General features: G+C 44.3%; 2 protein-coding genes across 2 annotated transcripts in view; one reads left to right on the top strand and one right to left on the bottom strand.

The window, feature by feature from the left end:
- The window catches only part of APCDD1 (APC down-regulated 1), a 28,267-nt gene extending 4,842 nt beyond the window's left edge, over positions 1 to 23,425 (top strand). The window contains exons 2-5 of the mRNA XM_075142101.1: positions 4,458 to 4,641; positions 6,005 to 6,536; positions 20,611 to 20,932; positions 22,974 to 23,425. Of these exons, the coding sequence (XP_074998202.1) occupies positions 4,458 to 4,641; positions 6,005 to 6,536; positions 20,611 to 20,932; positions 22,974 to 23,425 (1,490 nt within the window). The remainder of the gene's footprint in view (positions 1 to 4,457; positions 4,642 to 6,004; positions 6,537 to 20,610; positions 20,933 to 22,973) is intronic.
- VAPA (VAMP associated protein A) overlaps positions 19,895 to 26,317 on the bottom strand; it is a 52,051-nt gene continuing 45,628 nt past the window's right edge. The window contains exon 6 of the mRNA XM_075142099.1: positions 19,895 to 24,959. Coding sequence (XP_074998200.1) covers positions 24,936 to 24,959 — 24 coding nt within the window. The 3' untranslated portion in view covers positions 19,895 to 24,935. The remainder of the gene's footprint in view (positions 24,960 to 26,317) is intronic.

Raw genomic sequence — 26,317 nt, 5'->3', positions numbered from 1 at the left:
TGGGTAACGGGCTGCCAACAGATTGCCCTTTTAAGATTTGTATTTTACTCGCAGCTATGTGGAGAAATCTTTGAAGAACTTGAAAGTAACCTATCTTCCCTTAACAATTATTTTTATCTTGACTGGTTGTTCCCACATCAGATACAGGTTTATAGGTGAACCTGAGAGCCTGAAGCCCTCTGTCTGGTGCAGTGCGTGCTCCTATCCACGTCTTACTGGAGCGGCAGCTGTGCAGACCTCCACTTTCCCACTCAGATGGATGTTGCATCTGACCCTGTCAAGTGTGATCTGTGAGGGCCTGGGCAGGGATCCCCAGCTAGCTGTAGCACCTCTGGTACTATTTTCAATTAGTTTGAAATTAGCTAAAGCTGTGATCTACGCTGCTAGGGCTTGATTATGAAAGAGAAGTTGGGTATCAGCTCATCAGAAAATGCATTTGTTTTGCTTTGTTTCTCTAGCTGGCATTTCTGATGGATTCTGGAATTTTCTGTTTCCTTTTGGACTTGCTCCTTTGCATCACAGCCACCACGGGGTGGGTGATACAATCTTATGACCTCTGGTTGTGGTGTAGCTAAAGTGAAAGCCAACCAGGGGCTTCACAGAATTATTGCTATTAGTCTCATGCAAAGAATGTTTTTTGCTTGAAGTCTGTGACACTTTTGAGTGATAACATGGTGGCGTTTATTTATTTATTTATTTTTAACAAGTGGGTAAGATTCCTTCATAACACACAAAAATTTAAAAGTCAGTCAGAGAGAGTCTGAGATGCTCTCAGTTGAGTCTCACATGGCTCGTCGTGGAGGTACTGGAACCTACCGTCTGTCTGTGCTGTAGAGAATAGCAGACTTGGATCTCTTTGAATGAAAGTAGTGGCTCCAACTATGTTGCAACTGCATCTAGGCTCCAAAGTGGGCTTTTAAAGAGCCATGAAGTTCTTTTCCCAGTTTTGTGAAAGCACATTTTAACCTTGAGCCTTCCAGCGATGTCCCATTTAACGTGGCCAAATGGATCCTTTATAATTAGTGACGTCATCCCTGCAGGACCTCGGTTTCGCAGAACGCCTCGTTGCGCACTGCCAGGGGTGGAGCAGGGGGGAGGCTGCGCTGCCTCTGAGCACCTGGAAACGCACGGGAGGACGGTGTTCAGTTCACTGCCCTATGTGGGAAGCCTGTCGCCGGTCTTGGTGTTTGATCTTCAGATGGTACAAGGGGAAGTTATGGCTCCTTTGTATGGTAATCATATGTACAGGCATATGTCAGTAAATATAAAAGCATTGAAATGATTTCTCGGCAAGGAAGGAGCCTGTGCTAAATTATTTCCAGCAACACAAACATAGGTAAAGGTCCCATTGCTGCCTTTTAATTTTATACCATAATTCATATTCTGATATTCACGTCCTATTTATGTGATGTCGCCTGGCATGTGTGTGTTTTCTATATCCCTTCCTCTGTCTCTGCAGCCTTCGTTATGTTCTCATGCCTGCCTTGATTACCTAAACACGTTCCTGCCCTCATTTGTCACAGTTGGATGGATAGAGTCCCAAACAAGTACCCTCTCCGCAGGTACAGATCTTTAGAGCTATCGATGCAAATCTCCCTTCCGTCCACTGGTTACAGTTTATCGTTTGCAAGTTGCAGACAGAACTACATACATGTGACAGGGAGAGCTGGGACCCCATTGCTTTTGAGCTACATCAAAGAAAAGACACTGTATAATACCACATGAAGTTTGACTCCTTTTCAAAACCCTCTTTTTTTCATTATTTCCTCCAGGGAATAATTGGGAATGTATAATGTGGTTACTGCATTTTCTCCTTTGATATGTGCACATACAAGATGGTATCCTCCCACAGAAGGATTTTTGCTTGGAGAAATTACATGCCCAAGTATGTTTAAATGAATAAATCATTCATTTTTAAGTGCGTCTGTATTCATGAATCATATGACATGAGCTAGGCAAAATACAACTTCTTAAAAGCAAATGAGTGTAATAAATATGCCTTGGAAATAGTCATTTGAACCGTTTCAAAACCTCTTGATGACAGATTTCAAATGCTTAAAACTTCAAGTGGAAATGTAAATTTTCAAAGACTTTTTCAGTGTGAGATAATGTGTCTGCAGGAGACATCCTGACAGCTATGTTTCTGTTGAAAGTTAGTACTGATGGCTACAGCCTCTACCGGGTACCTTGCAGGAGGTGTTGCTTCTGACCCAAAAGATGCTCTGAGCCCATTGACAGGAGCGCTCGCTCCATTTCAGAATGAGGTGCTGAAGTAATGTGGGCTTTCTGAGCGTGTGGAGACTTAGAGATGGAGAGGGGTGTTGGAAGGCGAGCTCTCAGTCACTAGCGGTGATTTGTAATGACAAAAATAAATACACTGGTAAGCTTACCTGTACCTGGCTGAACTTGTTCTCCTGGCAGCGTGAAGGCCTGTGATATCCGCCCCATACCCACAAGGTTTCAGATAAACCAAAAAAGCCCAAGTTTTTGAGAGTGTCAAGTGCTGCTCCAGGTGAGGTGGGCTGCAGAGAGGGCACAGCACAGAGCTGCTGTGCAGAGATGCTGGCTTCAGCCGCACACATGGAGCGCTGACCCTGTCTAGTAAATCCTGCCTCTCCAAAGATGTAGTCAGCTCCAGCAGAGACTCACCCTGCCATGGCCGTGCCATTTCTGAAGCGGCCGTACCATTTCTGGCTGCAGAACGGGAGTTGTTTGGCGCTAACGTGAGTCACTCTGCTCACCAATGTAGAAATACCTGAGAAGCCTTGACTTCCAGAAAGGGCGAAGTATTGACCCTCTAAAAATCAGGCTCCTTTAAGGCATCTCAGACGGCGTGCTCAAATATCAAAGCGTCCCTAGTATTTATTACCCTTTAGAAAGTAAGGCTGTAAATTCTCATTCAGGTGGAAGAATTATTTGTAACCTGCAACAAAGCTACCGGATTTTCCACAAAGACTTTGTGAGGTTGTATTCATTAATCTCATTAAATCTTGAGATCGTTCAGTGGTGAGCACTGTTTACATTCAAGTATTTATTGTATTCTTTCTGATCATTCTTTACCCTGCCTACTGGATAAGTCCTTGCCTTTGTTTAGCTATTTTTAAATGGTTGACATGTATTTATATTTTTAGCAATGCCATTTTCCCAGGTGTTACCCAAGTTTCTTCTGGAAAACCTAAGACCTAGCCAACATAAAACGACACCATTTTCTTTTTTGCAATAGGAAATGGCAAAGGTTTGAAACAGGTCTACCTAAAACCAAATAATACTGATTTTCTTGCAATTTCTGTAGCAATGCTGCGCGCTGCCCAAGCACGTGCCTAAGCGTTAGTTAGATGGGGCCTGGGGAAGCAAGCGTAGGATCCAGCGTTAGGCGGCTCGGCGCAGTGTAGGGTTGTACCTCGCACTGGTGATCCCAAACAGCCCAGTTCTGAGCCGGGTCAGCCAAGAGGGCACCAAAAAAGACGGGGGTGAATCCCAGACCCTGCCCCTGGGAGCACGAGTTAGCGAGACATCCCTCTCCCGAGACGGCCGCCCCGGCTTCCTGAGCGTGCAGCCAGCCCCTCCACCCCACCCCGTATTTGTTTTCTAGCCTGCTGGTTCTTAAATTCCTTCTGGCAAAGTAATACAGTTTCCAACTCATTATGTAAGGTTCATGTTTGTCACCTCTTAACCTCTAGATGTGTGTTTTTCTTTTGATCCGTGTTTTCCAAAATATCTAAGAGCAGGCTGCGCCTAAAAGAGTAAAGACGCATTCCTTCTGAAGCTACGTATTCATTTTGTTCAATTAATATTGCGTAGAGAGAGCGCTGGTAGGTTTTGTATGTATGCATTACTAGAAACCAAAATTACTGTGTGCTGGAGATAAAATTAGCTTTTGAAATTCCTTTTCCCCTTTAAAATAAAAATAGTAGAATCTGCCTTTAATTGACCACCTCAGTCATCACAGAGGCTTCCTGTGTGCAGAGGCTTTGCTTTTAATATCTGTTTTCCCTTGGCTTTAAAGAGTAGTCTTTATTTGCAAGTTTATTATAGAAGCGTTCAAATTAGAGGTGGGCTGAAACCACAGAGTTTATGTCTGGATCTGTATGCAACTTTCTAAAAGTTCCACGGTCCAGGTTTTTGATTGTCCTGACCAGAGATTACAGAGGTGTCTATAAAATTCAGGTTTAGAGCCACATCTCCTGCGTGTGGAAACGCAACACTTTGGTTCAAGTCCTTCTCCCCAGTGTATTTCGTAAAGCAAATTTATTTAGTGGATTATTAGTGGGCTGACAGAGAGGAAGAGCTTCCCATATTTTTTTTTTTCAGATGAGAAAAGAAATGTAAACAGTACTTTCCTAGACAAATAACATTGCGAACAAGTGTCATTCAACACAAGATGTTCACAACCTCCTTTATCGTGTTGAAGCCCTTCTCAGCAGCGTCTCATGGTAATTTACACTTTTCTATCACAGGGCTGGGAGAAGGTTCTGCTCTTCTTCACCCGGACAGCAGGTCCCACCCTCGGTCCTTGGAGAAGAGTGCATGGAGGGCTTTCAAGGAGTCACAGTGTCATCATATGCTGAAACACCTTCACAATGGAGCCCGGATCACTGTGCAGATGCCTCCCAATATTGAGGGACACTGGGTCTCTACTGGGTAAGGAAAGATAAAACAAGATGCTTGAGTCATATATGTGGAAGAGAAGAGGGGAAGGAGGTAGAGACGGAGGGATGAATATTCCCACTCCAAGCAGCAGAGGAAATATTTTCTTTAATATGGTGATGCTCTAAATTCCAGATGCTTTCTATATGTTTATGCATAAAAGGAGAAGGAGCAGCGTTATGTACAGTAGAATAGCATGCTATAAAGCTGTCTTGATGAATCAATTTATAGTCTGGATTTTAAACAGCATGCTGTGAAATATCTTTAAATCTCTCTTCGAATAGGAAGGAGCCCAAGTTGCCAAAATGGATGTTTATTCAAACATAACATTGTACTGTCTTTGACTACATGCATTAGATGCATTGAATGGGTCCTTGTTTTCAGAGCATGTGTCTAGCACAGGTTTTATTAGCAAAAGAAATTAGGAAGCTGTATTTCACCAGTTCTGTTACTCTCTATAGATGATGACTTGTAATTCAGAGAGCTATTTTGCTTTCTGTGTCTCAGCAGGCAGTAGTCACATGCTTATTTGAAGTAGTAGGAAAGACTTGTAGTAGGAAAGACTGGGGTATTTTAACAGAAAAGGAGTGTATTTCTGTTAAGCAGTGTGGATGTGACAAGGGGGACAAGTTTGAAGGCACAAAAGGACTTTCTACAGGAAGTGGAATTTAACTGCCATTTACACCTTCAGGGAAAAAAAAAAACAACAAAGAAAAAACACAAAACCTGAATATTGCATGGTCCAAATTCAAGCCAAGTAGAAGTTAACGATCAGAAGTTTGCATTATAACTGCCCCCCCTGTTGAAAGTTTGAGTGGAGAAGCTGAGGACAGGATCCTGCACACCCTCTGCAGACTAGAGCTGGCGGAGCTCTGCTGAGAAGCTTCTACAGCAGCTTGGAAGCCAGTTCTTTGTACTGGTCTGTGGACGTTTGGCATTTCACTTTCTGATGTTATCAGTCCTTTTGCTAAATCTACCATGCAAAAGAGAAGAATAGATGTTTAATAAGCTGCTACTTTTTTCAGAGAAGAATTAAGTCCCATGGTGGTCCCTAGACAGAAAGGAAAAGAAAAACATGGCTCAAAGTATTTAAACCTACAAATTTTAACCTACCTTTAGTTAGATATGATCACCATGAAGCAATATATTAATAATAGCGTAACAGCAGAGGAAATTGTTGGTTAATTGGCAAGCCACAGATGCCTAGTTCCTATTTACTCCCATTCATGCTGGAGAGACGTTAGCAGCCAAGTGTCTCTGTGGAGCCATGCGGGTTTGCTCAGTCGTGTTACCTGTAGCGTACATGATGTGCCACCTTGCTAAAATTTTGTTTCCATCACTTTCTGTCTTCCCACAGCTGCGAAGTCAGAGCAGGCCCAGAGTTCATCACAAGATCTTACAGGTTCTATCACAATAATACATTTAAGGCCTATCAGTTTTATTACGGTGGCAATCGCTGCACAAACCCTATCTACACATTAGTTATACGTGGCAAAATACGTCTCCGCCAAGCATCCTGGATCATCCGAGGGGGTACTGAAGCTGATTATCAGCTACGCAACATACAGATCATATGCCACAACGAAGCAGTAGCCAAAAAATTAAGTGAGTTGGTGAACCACACGTGTCCTGGATTTATACCAGAAGATAGTCCCTGGGAGCAGGATGTGAGCTACGATTTGCTGAGAGAAGAGAATGGCTGTGAATGCACCAAAGCTCTGAATTTTGCCATGCACGAACTGCAGCTGATCCGTGTGGAGAAGCAGTACCTGCACCACAATTTGGACCACCTTGTGGAGGAGCTATTTCTCGGAGACATTCATACTGATGCTACTCAGAGGAGGTACTATCGGCCCTCTAGTTACCAACCTCCTCTTCAAAATGCCAAGGTACGTGTCTGTATATATGCCCTCTTTTCCAGATACTAGTGACAAAGCCCACGTTATTCAGCTCTTCTGAATCAGTGCACTAGCGTAACCTAAAATGTAGATGTGCTTCTAAAATAAGAGGTGGATTGCAGCCTTGCAGGTGATGCAGCCAATTAAAAAAAGATCACAGAGCGTATTTCATGAGGACAGTAACTCTTCTGTGGTTTATGAGACTGCATCAAATGTGCAAAAAGTAGTCTGATGAACTAAGGTCAATAAAGGCCACTCTGAAGATGGAATCAGAGGCTGGTATGCAGAGGTGGAAGTTATTGGCTGGGACGACGGCGGTAGGCTAGCAGCTGAGAAGAGAGGAACTTTGATACAGGACTGAGAAAGGGCAAGAGAAACAGGCATCGGTGGATGCGTGTGTAGGTGTGGGAGTGCCAGGGAGAGAGGAAATCAAATTGCATCAGCATATGGAAGTTGGGTGATCCATAATCTGAAGAGAAAAAGAGGAAATTGGAAGGTGGACACATGAAAGGGGGAGCATGAAGGGAAAAAAACTTATGGGCTGTGCAGGTCATGGATCCAGACGCAGGCACACACATTAGTGAAATGAAAAACAGGTGAATTTTGAATGGGGCTCTAACTCCATTTGATAATTCAGTTTTCAAAGGGGCCTCAAAGTGCCCTCAGCTTCATTGGGAACTGATCAGCCCATAGTAAGTTAAACAGAAATCAAACAGGAAGAGTAGACGCTGATGGCCTGTAGCAGGAGGGCTGTCTATACATCTTTCCTGGTGACATTTCAAAGGCAGGCGGCGATTGGAACCACATTGCCGGCTGCTGCGGCCGTCGGTGTGCTCCAGCCGGGCGCTGCCACGGCATCACTTCCAGCTAATGGGTTATCACCATTTTTAATCATCTCGTTGCGACCGATTCAAAAATGAGCTACAGCTTATCAGCAATAGCAGGAAACACAACAGGGGAAGGGAGAGTTTTGATGAGAAAGCCTTGGCTTTCCCTTCCATTCAAAACCATCCACCCTGGGTTGTGTCTGCCTCCTGTGAACATCAGATTTCAATAGTTCAGGACCTTACGTGATCTGCCTTTAGTCGTTTTAATAGTCTGGCCTAGGCATAATTTTAATCCACAGTCAGCTGTGTCTCTGTATGAAAGCTGCTGTCATTTCTGTCATTCTTTTGCTCTCTTCAAGTGACCAGGGACAAATTTGCGTTTTCTTTTTAAACGTGTCTTCCCAAAATGGAGAGTTTCAGCAGCAGCGGATGAACCACAGCACATTCCTCATCAAAATTTTACTTTTCTTTAGTTAATTCAAACAAGCACATCGGCTTTCTCTTTGCTTATTTGGGAGTGAGGGTTCTTTCCTAAATCTTTTCCTTGCAGGTATCTGTAGGTACCAATTATCTGACACCAGCTATCTGTTATCTGTTCTAGAAAATATGGTAGATCTTTTTCTGACCACATGAAACAGAGGCAAAATCTTGATTTATTTTACCCTAGCTGATTATTTTTTCTGGTCAAATCTAGTTGTCTTATTATGGGCTGACAGATAACACAGCAAATACTTAGTAAATGTAGTAATTTCATTACAGTCAGAATGATCAGGTGTACTGTCAACCAGCTTTATAAAAATAAGAGTTTTGTCCAGGTCTGCTGTAATTTTAGGACATGTGGTAGCAATTTTTCTGCCTGTCTCTTCTGCTACTGTAGCATCACTTTTTCCCTCTAAAATATAATGCCTCTAAAATATAATGCTCAAATTTAAGGGATCAAATCTTGCATAAGAGGTCTCTTTCTTGAGCCAGGTTAGCTAAATAAACTGTGAGAGCACTGAAAACTCTCATTTACATTCACAAAGTCCATTATTTCAGGGCTGATCCCATCCATTCTGACCTGAGTGGGTGACATCCCTATGTGGAAGGTAAGAGCAGCCTCAGCCCGCCTGCCTGGGTCACCCTGCACGCCGTTATCCCGCAGTCCCACGAGTCCGGACGGGCAGGTCCTGCCCGGGGGTACCTGTGCGCTCCGACTGGGGAGAGCCTGCGGTGTGGCTCCCAGGGGAGGCTTCCATATCATGTATTTAGAAGAACTGGGGCAGGGGAAAAGCAAACAAGCCAACTAGTTATCCGTTGGTGTTCATGAAGTACAGTGCTTCCAAATAAGATTTTTGGTAGCCAGGTCTTGGCAGAGGCTGAATTTATGACACTGGAAGCCCATTCATAAGAGTACTGTTGGCTACAGAAAGTGCTGTTACCATAGAAAGCAGAGGTTAACTCCGAGTACCCCAAAACAGGTACAGATTCCAGCTCTCCATGATGAAACTGCTGTAGTTTAATAAATGGGGGCCCCAGGTCCTGACTTGCAGGCCACTGCTCAACTCCCAGTTTGGCCAGTTTTGACTTCTGGAGAGTTACGATACCTCTGTTTCTCCTCCGGCCATTGCCTGCAAGGCCTGCTTGGCTCCCACAATGTATATATACAGCATGTGGATTGCTGGGACGCCAGTCTCAGCTGGAGCCTTCAAGAGCAAAAGATGCATAGGTTTAACACAAGTTTAAAGTGTGCAACAGCGCAGCTCCTCTTAGTGTTTTTTGGTAGGTTCCTCTTGCTCAGATATTCTGTGAGATTTCTTTTTTCTCAAGAGAAGTTGGGCCTGCTGATGCTAGGCTTTCAGCATGGTACAAATAACAGTACCCCTAAAAAGTGAATCTTTGCCTCAGCTGCCATGAAAGACTTCTGGGTGTTGGTTTGTACCTAAACGTGAAGTTCTCTACACCAACAGGTTTGCAACCCGGCCGTTTGACCTGGTGTTCGCCAAATGTAGGAAGAATAGTAAGAGAGATGCTTTTTTTTTTTTTTTAAAGTCCAGGCAAACATACCGCTGAAAGGTTATAACCCTTCTTCTTTGAACTCTTTTCCTTTTCTAATTGTTGCTCCACTGGGACCCAGCTGAAAATGAGTTTAAATGCTAAATTGAGTTTAAAACTACAAGTCACAGACTCCTCTGGAAACTGGACACCATGAATAAATAGAAACATTAAATCAACTTGTTTTTTTAAGGTTTCTACAGTCATACCAAGACGTTGGGGAGGCCAGGAAATTGCTTCTGAAGTGAATCAGGTGTATTGTGTGGAATCTTTCATTTAAGGCTTTTTTCATTTCCTTTTTATTTATTTTTATTTTAAACTTATAAAGGCCTGCCTAAAATAAGTTAAGAGGATTCACATTTTGAGTTAAATTTATAGTTAAGCCTCTATATAGAAGAAAGTTCCACCCAACTCAAGAGTTTACACAGTCTGTAAGTTGGATGTGGTAGCCACATTCATTACTTATGTGGTTGAAATGAATGGTAATTAAAAGCAAATGATTGCTGGATATGTTAGAAATGCCAAAGCCACATGATCAGGACTTTAAACAAATAGAATTGGACCTTCTCCAGATTCCTGCAGCAATTTCACCACAGGATGGTAAATCAAAAGGGCTGTCCAAAAACCAGACAGCTTTATGCTGAGCTACAAATCTGAATAAATTCACAGATTACCGTATCTCAAGTGTTCATATAAAATCAGGGAGCTTTTAAAAATATATATGTCATCTCTTAAGCTTTACGAATTCTCTTAGATAAGAGCATACCTTAAACAAATTCCTCCTGTAAAATATGTGGAAGTTCTTGAGTGCAGCTGATGAATAGGTCACTGTATAGATTTATCTTAGCGGTCCTCTAGCCTTGCTCAAGATATCAGTTAAGACTTGCCGATGAACGGGGCTGAACATCTTTGATGTCTCTTGATGTTGTGAGTTTATCAAGGGATTCAAGCTATTGCACATGCAGCTTCTTTAGCCAGCATGAGAGAGCACAGGGTTGGAAAGGCCAGGACGGGGGAACTGCTCGGCCATCATCGCGCCTATTCCACAAAATATTCCCAGTTAGGACAACACCAAGGAGCCTGGCTGATTGGTCATAAAATCACACCTTATTTATGAATGCATACAGGGACTTGTAGCATGAAGGAAGGCTTGAATGCAGTAGTCGCTCGCTGTGCGGAAGGACAGAAGATTTTTTCAGAGATATCTGCTCTAAAACTACAGGAAATGTGTACAACAGCAATACTGGGACACTTATTTCACATGTAATTGCCTCAGCAATAGTGCTTTGTAAACAAAGAACTCCTCGTGCTATTTTATCGTCTGACAGAGTAACAGGAAAGATCTGAGCAGGGCTGTGATGACCGGTCGTTCTAGTTAGATCATTATTTAGGAATAAGGCTGCAGTGGTCTGGAACATCAGAAGAAGCCTAAAACGTGCTAGGATAACCGTCCTTCTGCCTTGGCCATGCTCAAACATTGGCTGGCCACACACTTTCAGTAAGTACATTTTCCCTTGAAAATGCAATTCCAATGGATCGATTCTCTATTACAAGTTTATTTGCTGCTGGGCGCTGATTTCCAGCAGCACTGGCATTTGCAGCTGATACAGATTCAACGTATGGAGACTGGTGCTTGGGCTTTGCTTTAGCCAGGCAGTGAAAGAACAAAGCATGCAAATGTTTCTGTGCTTTTGAAAATTTGGGTCTTCATCTCTTTGAAACTCAATGACTTCATCTGTAGGGGAATGCTGTGTACTTGAGGAGCTCCCAGGAAAATGCGAGCATAAGTTAATAAATAGATGTTAAACATGTGAAACGCCTCAGAGAAATATGCAAAACATTATCTCAACCAAAAAGTGTAATTTTGGAGGACAAAACTCCTTTGTTTGCCAGAGTAATGCCACTAGACTTCCAGATTAAGCCAACACTTGAAGGGTTTCTTTTGTTCATTATTACTTGCAAAAGACTCTTGGTTAGGGAAATTGAGGGGAGCGAAGAAAGAACATCCAGAAGAATGTTCAAATAGGTTAATTCCAGGTTTATGAACAATAACAGTGCGTGTGATGCCCTGCAGAGATAAGAGATGCGAACAGCTTCTAGCTGAGCCTGGTCCCTGCCGTGCTCGGCAGCGCTGCTGGCCGTGACCTTGCAGAAGAGTGCTCCTTTGGAGGTGCCACTCTGCGCTTACTGCCTACGCCAGCAGTAGTGCTAGGCAAAGGCTGAAGCAAAAGGTTGCTTTTCACTCTCAGTGCGAACCTTCAAAAGCTAAGTGTCGCTTTTAAAACCCTATTCATCTTTGTTGACTTAACTATCGCTGTCTGTTCTGCAACTGCAGTAGAAGCTTGCCCCAACACAAATACAGTACCAGGGATCAAAAAGAACTGTTCAGTCTAGCAAAATAAAACACGGGCCTTCAGATCAACTCAACTTATGTATCTAAACTACTGACACCTTCCTTGTTCTTGGCATCTAACCACAATTGCTTCATCTTTTGTAAGAGGAGGGGGCGGACTCGCTGGTCGTATTGCTACATGGTTCAGAGGGCTATATAGGTTGCTTTTTAAAGGCATAATAAACACATAAGGCAGCTTTATTTTGGAATACTCTGTTCCTGAAGATGGACATTCAAGCTGTCCCTTCGGGTTTCCCAGGAATTTTTTTGTTGATACTTCCCAAAATATTCACGTCACCATAAATTAATATCACTTTAATGAGATAGATTACATGCAAGCACATTCACCTGAGAAAAAGGCCGGTTTTCTCTTTGTTCTTGTCTTTTGCCCGGGCTGAAGTAGTTTATATCAGAAAAGAACAACCGGACGACTTTCGCATTTCAAGTCGGTTGTGTTTATTTCAGTTTTATGCAGGGTTGCACAACAGAATCAACATCATAGATCAGACAGTTGTGTAATGGTAGTGCCTTCGGATTCCTTCACTATCTTTCCCTTCATGGGAGCAGTTAATAAAAACCGTTCCTCAATATCTTAAAATATATGGTACGCATTTGCAGATAAATCTGAACATATCTCCACCCTCCTTCCTGCTTGCGGCTCCTCTGTTCCCCACCAAAAGAAATCCCAAACTGACAACCCTGCAAAGGAGTTACCACTCTCTCCAGCATTTCACTTGCTTCAGGATTTTTAATTAAAGTTTTAAATCTTTGTTATTCTTCATTCCGTTTGGCAGGCGGAATGATAACTGTGTCAACCGTGCTTGTCAACTCCCCAGAGCCAGCCTAATGCACATTAGCCAACTCAGCTTCATATGAGGTCATGGGAAGCCTGCGAATTATCACTTTTGTGGTGGAGAGAGATTGTAGCCGTTTGTTAAAGTGTTGTCTTGGTCTGCAGTTATCTAGAGCAGTGGAGGAGCGGAGATTGATGCTATACTGAGCAATTCATAAAAGTGTCCTTCCTGTGGACTCGGCTCCTTGGCAATGTGAGGCAAAGCCATCCAACTTTTTTTGTTGAGCATTCAAGCATTTGTTTGAGTTGACGTTCTCCCAAGGGTTTCCATTTGCACTCATCCTGGGAGCACTCAGCTACTGACACTAAAACCTGGCACCTGGTTTTCTCGGGTGGTGAGGTTTAAAGCATCCTGACCAGGCATGCCTCGTGCCAGTCCCATCTAGTCCTGCCCATGACACATGGTATTTGGGTAGGTGTGAGAGATCATTGCTAAGTGCAGCTTTTCTTTCCCCTCTTCTTCAGTGCTTTCCCTCATGGTAATATGTGCATTTACACGGCAGGGGTTTCGTACCCCAGCTTTTGTGACTGTTGGACCCTACAAGATCCCGGGCCACCGGTTAGGTCCGTACTGCACACACAGTTCAGGCCTGAGCCTGCACTTGAGGAAACCTGATGCCTGGTCCCTCACCACGCATCTCCCTGAACGAGGATACGCTGGGTGCAACATGCCGGACCCAGCCACTGCTACATGGCCCATCCGGTGACATTGCGTAGCCAATGTCAGACAAGCTGGCCACAGGATCCACCCTGAAAGGGAAGCCCCCGATGCAAAAGCAACATGACCTTGTGAACAACCAGAGCCTGGGCTGCCTCGTGTGGGCTCCACAGCTTGGTCAGGAGCATCTTCCCCACCGATGGGAGTGTGCAGAAGGGAGCTTTTGCGAGCCCTTGCTTCTCATGATACCCCGTATAGATGCAACCTGTCCTCCTTTTCCAACCATGAACGAGACCTGCTTCTTGCCAAGCACCGGTAACCAGTGCAAATCAGAGGTGGCCAAAGGTGGTTTTACATCAGTTGAGAACCTGGCTCTTCCAAACAAGCTTCCCACGCTACAGCCACCAGCACAGACGTGGGGGCTCAGGCAGCAGAAGTAGAGTGTGGTAGAAATATTATTAATGTCAGTACATGACTTGATAAGGCAGGATGTTGCTACCGAAATTTGAAATAAGTGACTTCAGCATAGCATTATTGTAACCGAGTGGGGGGGGTGGCAGCGGCCACCTGAAGAGAGACCAGGCCCAACTGGCAGTGGTGCGGGGGACGGGGAGGGACGGGTGTACTTAGAGGAGCCACATTGAATGTCTGGGTTTGAATACAAGGTGAAAGTTGAAAGGCCTGAGCCCCCCAGGGAGGCGTTACAGAAGGAAGCCACTGCCCTGCCAGGGGTTTCGGGTTGGGTTTTGGTTTGACTTGGGCATTGCTGGGGTGGGAAGAGGAGAGCGAGGAGGAGTCCAAAGGCGGCCCAGCCGATTGCAAAGAGAGTGTGCTTTTCCCTCTTGCTGAGGCAGATCTGATACCTGAATCTTTTAACCAGGTTAAGGTATAGGAAGGATGTGTCCACTGTGCGGTGGCTCCAGATAAAAAGAGCAGGAGAGATGATTTCCCAGATTACTTTGGGAAACTGCTGTGTAATTGCATGCAAGTTTAAAGACTTTGCAGATGTAAAACAAACTGCTACTGAGAAAACTAATTGGGTTCACCACTTCTCTGAATTGTCCGCTGCTTTTCCTTAGCCTGGGTCAGCTCTGAACAGCAGCAGTCCCACGTCTGCCCCAAATTCTGGCCTCCTATAACAGGAGCTGCCATATTTTTGGATGGTTTAGGAGCTTACTACACATCGCTAGGTTCTATGCTTTTGTCTTCCTAATGTCTCTGGTCTGGTAAAATACCAACTATTTGCAACTATAAAAGATGACAAAGAGAGCCTGCCAGAAAATGGTCAAAATTCTCCATTAAAAATACCAAAAAATCCCCTAAAAATGCTTTTCTCATTTTTTGAAGAGAAACATTTGCTTTTCAGAGAAAAATTGCATACCAGAAAACAAAATTTTGCCTTGTATCTCTCTTCCTCCGGACTGTGTATACTCGATGAGATATTTTCCCCTGTCCTTTTTAAAATAAGATCTAATGAAAAATATCACATTAATTTTTCAGTCTGTTCTGCTAAGAATGCACTGCATCTCTCAGACTCTAAGTAGTCTAGGCAATGAATCTTTGCTTAAAAAACAGTAAGTTATAGTTGGGATAATGTTAATTTTACATTATGTAAATAGCCGAATATCAGAATAGTCATCTACTGTAACTTTACAAGAGAAGGGTTGAGTTACAATTTGAGCTGTTTCAGACAAATAGTGGTTTAAAATTTTTGGATTGAGATACAGACACATTTTCAGGATATAAAGAATAAATAGATAGATACGGGAGAGAACAAATATGTTTGAACAAGGTATTTAGTTGAAAATAACTATATTTTCAGCCTCGTCTTTACTATTAGTGCTTCTTTGTTTTGTTGCTAAATACAACTCGCAGTATATCCCGCAGGTCCTCTCCTTGATATTAAGCATTGATTTCAGCTTCTGCTTGAACCATAAGGAAAGGGTAGATTTTCTGTACATTTTGAAAAGTGTTTGGTCCATAGATGTTTTATTTTGTAACAGCAGCATCAAAACACAAAGATGTTCAAAGAAAACTAGAACAGCTTCCAAAAAGATCTTTCTAGATGTTATTCAAAGCTCATTTCACCATTGCTCGGAGAGCATCCCAGTTGCGTGATAGTTTTTTAGCCTGGGCCATAAAAAACACTATGAATTGATTAGAGACAAATTAGTCCTAGGCAGCCATAGAATCCCGTAGAACTTAAGAGAAAATTAAACTATGCTGAGAGTTTCTGACTATCCACAGCAATTGGGAAGAAGATCAAGGAACCTCATCCTTGTTTGCTTTTCTTTTAGAAACTTGCCTGCTCTCTGGCCCTGTTACCACTTCAGCTGAGGCAGCAGGAGGGAGGGATAAGGAAAAATGTTGGTGGAAATTTTCAGATCACAAACTGCTTTCTCCCCAAGTACAAGAACTGAGTTTCCAACCAGAGATTCAGGCTTATTTCAGCCCACATGGCCTCATGGATTAATTCAGAAACTGGCTGTAAAGGGTGAGGAGTTGGGGCACCACGGGTTCAGCATTGCAGAACTGCCAGGAGGCACCTTCATGGGAAGGGATCTTCCAGCCATTGGGCAGCAGCCATCTCGGGGCCGGTCCTTTTAGCAAAACCCCACTATTAAAAGTACTGCATTGTACACCTTAGATAATGAAAACATAGAACAGATGTTCATCCTGTCCACTGCTCATTTTATTGCTTTTTAGTTTATGTCATGCCCAAGTGAGCTTTTTATTAGAGAGTACTTAATTGTGTTTGGACTCAAATGTTCTCTGCCTCTGCTCCCTATTTTCTTTTGAGTGTCTGTTTTTAGAAATAATCTTTCCCTGAGACACATGGAAAGGGAGTGATTTGCAAAGCCTCAGCCAGTGTAATTAAGAGCCAACAGCAGCTGACCTGAAAAAGCAACAGTGAAAAATACAGTCAATTGTTAAACATAAATTACTCTGTAATTAAGTCCAATTGCCTCATAAGAAAACTAGATCTTTCTCTCGTCCATTACTTGGATAAAAATCGTACTGAGGGAGTTTACGTGTGGCATATTCTTCCACTAAGAAGTTCATAACTCTGTGAAAGATAGTATCACGGCCAAAGAAAGGTTTATGTAAGCTTAGGTTCCAGTGCTGGTCTCGGGGAAGCGATGCGTTCAGGCTAGGGCCGTATGAGGTACCTGAGCCAGCCGGTGAAAGGGATACTCCTGCTTCCCTCCTCATCGCCCCAACCTCTCCTTGTCCCACTCCCTTTTCGTTGCAAAAGGTGCCCGTTCACCCCAGCCCCTTCATCCGGGCACACTGTCAGTAACTCGAAGGCAGGCAGGATGGATGTTTCTTAGCAGCCCAACTGGCCAGACCTTCAGAGCTGGTGCAAAGCCTTCGGATTAGAAGGGCTGCACAGAGTTACAGCAGTTCAGGACCGCAGAGGTCCAAGAGCCAGATGAGCTATAGGCAAGTGTTTATACTGCTAAACTTCACTTGTATTTCTGTGAGTTAACTTGGACTTTCCTTGAGTTTGCCCAAGGAGTCACCCACACTCACAGTGTAATGACAGCCAGCGTAGTCGCACTGCACAAGTTTTACAAGCTTTGGGAAGTAATTCCTCCTTATGCCTCAGGACATGAACACACTCCTGATAAGCAGAAAGGGGCTGCTCGTAGTTATGTCTTTTTTTTCCACTATGGAGCTCTGTGGACCTTTTTCTATCCACTCTGCTGCTGGCCACAGCCAAGGGACTAAGCAATCGCAGGTATGACCAGTCTGCACCTTCTACACTCCTAGTACAGTGGACAAGACATTAAACAATGCTAATACTCCCTGCCCAGCATCAGAGCCTTGACTCGTAATACCCATGGTTTTTAATGTTGTAGAGGAAAGAAGAACCCTAAAATCACTGCTAGAAAAATGGCAAAAAGAACATTTATGCTTGATAGTCCTTCCTCGTCAAAAAAAGTAAAAAAAAAAATATTGCTGCAAATAGGACTGATTTCCAGATCTCCTTCTTGTCCATTCACTAGACCTGAGAAACAACAGAGGAATCCCACAAACAGCCAAGGGTGACCGAGACGACAACAGGCTGGGTTTCTGTTTGGTTTTCTTCAGAGTTTGAACAAGGGCAACAGAAACCACTGGTTCCCAGGTTAAATCGCCTTGGCTTTGTCTCACAAACTGATTGTGGAGGACAGGCTCCCGAGAGGGAAATGTGAATATAAACCAAACCATCATACTGCTCTGCTAGGGTCTCCTCTATGAGATGGTAAGAGCTTTCACCTTCACTTCAATAGAGAGGGGACTGTAGCAGAAATTGTCTCCTACTATTGACCAGTTCAGCTTATATAGGCTACGTTTAGTTTTATAACCCTGTCTTTTCCTCGCTTTCTTGCTTCACTCTATGCGAGTGGGGCAATCACAGCAATAAAGTTGCTGTCATTAGCCCTTAAAGTGTTAGGAGCAGCGAGGCCAGCCTCCCCCACGGCGGGACAGCCACGCTGGAGAAACGAGTGCCTGATAGACACCAGCATCTTCCACAGAGCAACCCCTCGGCCTGGATCACTGCAGGTGTCCATGCAAGGCAGCGGCAGCATCCTTTGGATGTTGATCTCCAAGAAGAAAAAGTGTTATTTCTATTACACTTCAAAAACGTGTGGTTTTTTGGTGCTTTAGTTGGGAGTGAACGGAATCGCACACCTCATCCGACAGTTTTCTTGCAGCACCGGCAGCGCTGCCCGGCACAGGGCGGATGCTCAGCTTCTGGCATCCCCGTTCATGGCTGGAGCTCAAGGGAGACGGGGCGGCTCTGCCACTGCCCGAGACGTGCCAAAGCAGTCTCCACCTTTCCCCAGCACCGACTCGTTTCCTAGTAATTTGTAAGTCATCTGCCTCCCAGCAATCCTGAGCCGCAAACCGCCCAGTGAACCAGACCGCTTTCTGGAGAAAAAGACTGATGTCCTCTGAAGAGAGCTAGAGATTCAGCAGACTGGTTTTGTAAGTCCCAAACAAACTTGCAGATGAAACTGGTGAGATTTTACTGTAGGCAAGAGGAAGGTGGACACTGGACTTCCGTCAGATTGTATTTGAAGGTTTGTTCCAGGAATAGAGCTACACACATTTTTTATAATTATTACTACTTTTTTTTTTTTTATCATATCCAGGCCCCTGAAATTTCTGTCTGCATTCTGACAGCTCAGTGTCTTTATTTAGCCACCTATCAGTCCTGTCCCAAACAGAAGACCTGTAATTGTCTGTGTTTCTATGAAATGAGGTTAAGTCAGGAAGGCCACACAAGAAATCTAGAGCAAAATAGGAAACATAACTGGATCTTGGTTCCTCTCTTGGCCATCAGAAAATGCAAACTGAAACTTGCAATCCCAGAAAACAGCCCACATTCACAGTCCTTATGTGTTATCTGTGCTTTCAGTGTTCAGGAGAACCAGATGTTTTGCACCAGCCTCTGCTGTCAGTTACTATGGCACAAATCTGTGCTAACTTCACCAGCTGCGGTTAAATTACTCAATTAAATGTTCTTTGTATTTTCACTAAGATACTAATGGCCCTTGCACCTGCTTGCAGAATTTGGCTGAAAAATGTACCTTAAAATGAGTTAACGAGCTCCATAGCGGGAGAGAACTGCACCCACTTTAGTAACACGCTGACATGTGGTTCCCAGAAGACCATGTGTTTTGGGGTGGAAAGATCCTTTGGAGGTAACCAAGTCCAACCTCCTCCTTAAAGCGGGGCTGTTGGCCAACACTGATTCAGATCAACCTGAGCTACATCATTTATAGTTATTTTGCACATAGACCATTATTCTACATCCCAGGGATGTAGAACAGCAGACTTTTCATTGATTTCACCGACTTTTGGTGTCCATCTGGTCTGGGGCAGGGAGGCAAATGTAAATCCCATTTAATATGTGTGAAAGGGATATATTGCGTGAGTTGTACATTGACGGTGAAGCCACCTGAGGTCATATTATGAGACAAACTGAGGGCACTAATGGAGGTTGTGTAAATGTCGCCCCTGAAGTGTGCCATGAGCCGAAGGCAGTGAGTGGAGAAATGCTGACTCCATAGCAGCTCACATGGACTTTAAAGTAGGAGCGATGAATATGAGCATTTACGTTATGGAGGGAGCGCAGAGAGAGCTCAGTAAAGAGCACTGGAAAGGGGCACGAAGAAAAAGCGTTTGCATAAATCTGTCTGCCCGATGGCTGCGTGGGGAACTTCATCTCTTACCTCAGTGCACTCTGAATTGCACCTCGGGAAAACACCTCGCAGCTTGAACAAGGTGGATGTGAGTAACCCACCCAGTGCATCCCCCTCTCTCCAGGAAGGACTGAGTGTCCTTGCAAGATGAAGGTGCAAGCTGTCTGTGTGGTCTTTGCCTTTCACTCCGAGGATAAGCCTGCTTACAGCTCGGAGCGCAGCCCCTCCGCACATCACCAGCCGACTGGAGATCCCGAGGTGTAAACAAACGGCACATCGCCAACCCAAAACGGGCACTAGTAAAACAGAAAACACTGCTTTTATCTTGTGGGGCGGCATTTATTCTTCTTGATCTAAATATTTGTCATAAATGAAGTAAGCTAAAAAATTAGTTTTGTAATCCTTTATTGGTCAATAAAATTTACTTCAAGGTATAGCAGAGCAGAGACAAATGCTAATGCTGCCGTCTCTCTTGCCATTGAAAAAGTGCAAAATACAGTTTGAAAAGAGAATAGCTAGGCCAAACTCTTTTGCCAACAAGACAAAACCTTGCGTTAGGGCTCAGAAAAGCTGAAAAAGTTTAAAATCGCTGGTTACGGTTCTCCCAGGCTGCTACCCAACTGAAAAATGTCCTTAGGACACCCGTGTCCATCTACGGTACCCAAAGTTAACAACTAAAAGGAAGACAGATGCAAAATAAGAGCTCAGCAAATGTACTCATTTCTAACACAAGAGTTGCCAAGTCCCTACCGTAGTAAATTACCATCTGCCAGCTTCTTGTGTGATTTGAAGGATAAGCTCAGCCTTTTCTAGATCCCATAAAAAGCTGAACTGAAATGCTCATTTCAGAGAAATGCGGATGAGGGAATTCATCTCCTAACTCCGCTCCTGCTGTGCAGTCTTATACATACAAAACCAAATGGTGCCATGTTTCAGGTGCTTCGAAGGGTGAGAAATTGCAGGAGAATATTAAAAAGATAAGAAATAACAACGTATTCCTTAAAATGTTGAGCTGGTGTCACTTCAACATGAAACGGACAGGCTGATTCATTGCCCTCTATCACAGATAATGCCTAACGAGGGTTTCTCTCTGCTTCATTTCAGAACCACGACCGCACGTGCATCGCGTGCAGAATCATCTACCGGTCGGACGAGCACCATCCTCCCATCCTACCCCCCAAGGCAGATCTGACTATAGGGCTACACGGAGAGTGGGTGAGCCAGCGCTGCGAGGTGCGACCGGAGGTCCTCTTCCTCACTCGGCACTTCATCTTCCATGACAACAACAACACCTGGGAAGGTCACTACTACCACTACTCCGACCCCATCTGCAAGCACCCCACCTTCACCATTTACGCCAAGGGACGCTACAGCCGGGGAGTGCACTCGTCCAAAGTGATGGGTGGCACGGAGTTTGTGTTCAAAGGTAGAGTGGCTTGCTACACTGGGAGCGGAGGCGGTCATGTCGTTATGGACCAGAGTAGCGTTCGCTCATAACGATTTGGTTGCTGATGATTTCATTCTGTCATTTGCAGGAGTTGTGAGTCATTTCTTGGGAAGTTCTCAGGCGCTCTGTGAATGCCCAGCCAAACTATACAGCTGCACAGTATTTCACACCATTGAAGCAATATTCATTTGAGGCAGAGATCTTTAAGTACAGCACAAGAAAATAAGCTTTCGCATCACTAAGTCTTGGAGTCCAGTGGCCAGACTTCAAGCATCCAAGCGCAGTGTCTAAGATCAGATCTGTGTCCTAGGGCTCCTTTAGTAGAGAGAAAAAAGCACCTTCAAGAAGGCATTTCAGGTCATAAGTGGTATAAATCATTTTCTGTCAAAGACATATGTAGCAGCATGTGTCTTTTCATCAGATTCCAAGGGGCCCTAGAGCAAATAAGGGTGTCCCTAAAGACAGCTCTGATTAATCCCACCGCAGTGAAGACTAGATGTATCTAACCAAAACCCCTCGAGTACTTTGGGAAGCAGGGCGCAGTGGCGACGCCACCCGGGACCCTGCGGCTGAGAAGCCTTCCTGTGCAAACAGCCCCGTAGCACCCTGCTTGGAAAGAGCTCAGTGGCTTTAACCACTCACACAAACAAACATCTCCAAAACACGACGTCCCGCCACGGCGCCAGCCCCAGCAGAGCCTCTTGGAAGCCCCAAGCACTCCGTGGGCTCTTCTCCTCCTTATTTCAGTTACCATGTGAGAAGCATAAAGCTTCTTGCATGGCTCCAATTTAGGAAAGCATCTAACTATAAGAAATAATGTACTAATCTGGGATTTTCATAGGAGGCAGGAGATACCCTTGCCTGTCAGAGCATTTGCTCTTTAGAGCTGCATGCAGCATGTCCCAGCTCAGCTCTGGGGGTGAAATCCAGTTTTTGCTTGAATTTCTGGTTTATGGTATGCCAACTTACCTTACAGATCAAGGTCACTAATTTGGTTTTGGTAAAACTTTTAGGTTCAATTCCTATAAATTACCTTTTACACCAGGTAGGGCAAATAATGTGAACTGTAGAGCCATTGAGTCGAATGTCTGTTTATAAAACCTCAAAATACAACTCCCAACAAATCTTACTATAAAATGACCTGCAAGAGAATTTGGGATTTTGGTGTGTTGGGAGGCATGAGGGCTGGTTATGTCCTTCTGTTTTGGTCAGCACCGATCCATTCAGATCCCCTTTTCTTGATATACAGTGTCAAATGCACATGAGGAAAAACCTCTATTGAGTTTCCATAGGCTCATTCAGTTTGGCTTTTCCCAACTTTTAAAACTTGGCTGAAAAATAAAACTTTATTTGCCTCAAGGTGCTTTAAAATACAGGCAACTTGGAACTGCAGAAGCTGCAGCACTTCTACATTTGATATGGCAAGCTGCAGCCACTGTTTAGATATGAGAAAAAGCATCTCTCTGTAGTTCAGCGATACTTTATAAGTCATGCAAAAAAGGCAGGTAATATAGGAAGATAGCACAGCCGTGGTGCTTTCCAAATTTTCCAATTGGAACTAATTATTTCATTAGCTTTACAGGGTAACAGATGTTAAAAAATAATGAAAAATACATTATAAACAGCCCTACTTATGGATTAATACAGATGGTAATAAAACATGAGTAAAGTTTCATTGTTTCCTCTTTTACGTATCTCCTAATAGAACCAAGCAGGCTTTATCTGTAAAGGATTGTCTGGAATTTATGAAAAGCTCTGCTTAATCTCTGGCCGAGATATGTGGCCATCAAGTTTTCTTCAACTGAGTTTGTGTGTGTGTGCGTTCTGCGCGAGAAGCAATTACGTCAAAGACATAAAATGATGCAAATAGATTCGCTGGCCACACCTGCAATATGAAAAATTGATGTAAGAATGAACAGGGAGAGACAATTCTGATTTCATTGGTACACTCCAATCCACACGTTATCTTTGCTTTTGTTTTTGTCCCTCTGCTAACAGCTCCTCTCTTCCTCTCTCGCAGTAAATCACATGAAGGTCACTCCCATGGATATATCCACAGCCTCTCTGCTCAATGTCTTCAACGGGAACGAGTGCGGAGCACAGGGGTCCTGGCAAGTTGGGGTTCAGCAAGACGTCACCCACACGAACGGCTGCATCGCGCTCGGCATCCGCCTACCTCACACCGAGTACGAAATCTTCAAAATGGAGCAGGATGCCGGGGGCAGGTACTTGCTGTACAACGGCCAGAGACCGAGCGACGGGTCCAGCCCCGACCGACCAGAGAAGAGAGCCACTTCCTACCAGATGCCTTTAATTCAGTGCGCTTCCTCAGTACCCAGATCTGAAGAGTCACCAGAGGAGAATAAAATAAGGCTGTATAGCAGCAGGGCACCGGAAAAATATCCCAGCGCCCCAGCTCTTGCTTTGGTGTTGTTTATTTGTACTGTGTCATATTGGGACATTCTCAGCTAGAAGTGAAAAAAACTTATTTTTCATGACTACAAAGCCAGGATTCCACCGGACTGGGGGTTGTTTTTCTTCCGAAAGAAAGGGACATTTATTTTCTTGATGCACTTGAATGCCTGAGAACTGTTGTTCTTTTCCTTACTTCCCCCCTCCTCCTCGAATCCCGAACGGCACTCGTTTGATGTTTGTGCTTTGAACTTCATCCAGTCTGATCCCTGGCCTGACATGACTGCACAAAAGTAATTGCACTTTAGGACTGCAGACTTTTGGGGGGAGGGAGGGGGTCTCCTTTTTTTTTTTTTTTTTTTTAACTGCTGGGGTGAACGTTATGATCCTGCTTCAGTCGTCTCTGCCACCTTACCGTTGTGGGACTCTTCTCCCCAACACCCGGTTTCTCATCAGAATTTAGCTCTGGGGAAGGGCTCGGTGTCGTGCCAGTACTGTGATAGCAGCTTCCCCCTCTGACTTCACAGCTCTGATGTAGATATGTATATAAGGAGGAAACCCACAAAGATTTATCTTGCCATTATCTCACAGCTCGTAACACAAAAAGAAACAGCAAATCAACAGCCCTCTGTTCAAATAGTGCTGAACAGTTGATACTTCTAATTAAAAAATATTCCTAGTAATTTAAGCTATTTTTACAATCATTAAGTTGTAAAAATAACCAGTGGTTTAATATTTTCTCATTCAATTTCCTTAGCTATGCAATTGCTTCGAGGCCTCCCTTTGTATCTAGCGAGTAGTTACAGCCAAGCCCCCTTAAAGCCAGACAGAAGCAGCATTTTTCTGTCGGCTGCACACCGTACAGGTAAGTTGCCGATACAAGGCTGCAGGGACTTCTTCTGTTTTCATATTCCTGAGGCCTTACGTACTCCGCAGTATTTGTGCCTTGGATTTTGTGCCAGCCAGGTGGGCAAAGTAAAAAAGCAAGTGGGGTCTAACATGTTCTGCAGCCCTATTTAGCAGCGTATTTTTAGCGGTGTGACCTCATGTAGGAACAAGTAAAGGGTTTCAGCAGCAAGCACACCAGTGGTAGAGCCCCTAGTAGAGCAAGAAAGCCGCGGGAAACAGCCCTGCATCCATCTGATGGAGGGAGACTGGCCCAGTCTTACCAGAGGGAAGAGCAAGAGTTGCACAAATGCAGCCACGTCCTCCCTTTTCTTCTTGCTGGACTGTCCCAACACAACACATACTATGGTTTCACCGAGCTTAAATTGGCATTGGTTTGGGGAGACGCTGCTGGGAAGGTGGGTAGGCACAGCCCCTCAGAGCATTCTTCAACAAGAGCCTGCCCTGGAAACCCTCGCGTTTCCCCCAGTGGCAAATACATCCTTGTGTGCACTGAGCGAATCAGAGCAGACTCTGGAGGCGGTAGCGGAGATGTTTAAGTCCAGCAAGGAGGTAAAAGTTCCTAGATGAACCATGCTCCCCTGCTATACTGTGGAGAGAGCTGAGGGCATGGCTTGACCTTGCGGCATTTGGGCTGTGGCTTTTACTGATACACACACGTGTGTCAGTTCGCAGGAGGAGCAGGAACCTGTGTAAGAAACATAAGGAGTAAGGTCATAGCATTTCTTCATCAGTATCAGCAGCTTCTACCTGCCCAGTCCAGTACTATTGGAGTAAAAAGCCTTTAATATGTTATTTTCAGCATCATAGAAAAAGTATGTCTTGAATGAGGGTCTTTCAGCTTTACATAGCTGAGTCTCCATACTGTCTGCTATAGGAAAAGCATCCCTTGAAAAGATAGTGACAGCATGGACCTTGCTAGCAAAAACAGCAGGAAAAAGCCATTCGAGCAGGAAATGGCTATGCTCAGGCTCTCTACCTCCTCAAAGTCCATGCCTTCTTGACAGTTTTTCCAAGCTGGTACCAGCCTTGGACGTGAATTTCCTCAGATTCGCCTGGTTTTGAGACAGCAGGAGGAAGGGGAGAAGGAACAGTACCATAGACTCACTGCCAGGTCAGATCACATCTTTCACATTTTTTCCTCAGACAGATGAAAAGTCACAGAATTACGAGTCAGGAACGGAGCTCAGGATGGCTCAGTAGTCACCAGAGAAAGTGTTCATCCATCCATCTGATATCAGATCCTCCTTCAGCCTGCTGGAAGGAGCTGAAAGCCAACTCCCCATGATGAATCGAGCTCTATGAACAACAGTTGCTCTGATCAGCATTTCTTGATGGTTTTCTGCTCCACGCAAGTCAAACCTATTGAAGAGTCAGTTCTGGATCAGTTTCTGGAAGGGAGGCATCAGGAGCACAGTTTTAACTAGAGGGTCAAGAACGAGACACGATGCCTCTGAAAGAGGAGCTAGGAACCAGGAAGGAGTTTGATTTTCTCTAGCTGGACGTGAGGTTTTTGTTCAGCAGATTTACACCAGCATATCTCCAACCGAGTTACTGAGCTATTACAAGAGAGTTAAACAAGTCCTTTGAAATACTAGCTTTGTTTCTGACTTCTGTTCGAGACACAGTGGCATGAGTGAATTCATGTTAGTCTTTATGGGGATGGGTATGGCATGATGTTCCTCAGATCACATGAGACAAGCTTCTTGCACCACCATCGACCATTTCCACGTTAGGTCGTCTCATCTCTGGAAAAAATAGCAATGGCTAGGAGTTGTCAGACCCTGTTCCTTCCCTATGCAAGTGCCACACACAACTTGGTCCCAGCTGGGACCTGCACATACTTGTGATGCAGGATTGAAGCCGAGAGCAAAGGAACTGCTCCACAGCACGATGTTCTATACTCATCAGGGCAATGATCTACAGTTTATTAGTGCTTCGTGGCTCCTCTGTAAATTGCTTACTGTCAGAAATTTTACAACAGTTTCAAGAGAAAGACCTGTCTAGTTCTTACCTCTAAAAAGCACGTTCATGTCTCAACTGTGT

This window comes from Calonectris borealis, chromosome 2 (assembly GCF_964195595.1).
Source record: "Calonectris borealis chromosome 2, bCalBor7.hap1.2, whole genome shotgun sequence".
NCBI classification, from domain to species: domain Eukaryota; kingdom Metazoa; phylum Chordata; class Aves; order Procellariiformes; family Procellariidae; genus Calonectris; species Calonectris borealis.
Note: the sequence above shows the minus strand (reverse complement) of the source record. Positions and strands in the feature narration are given on the sequence as shown.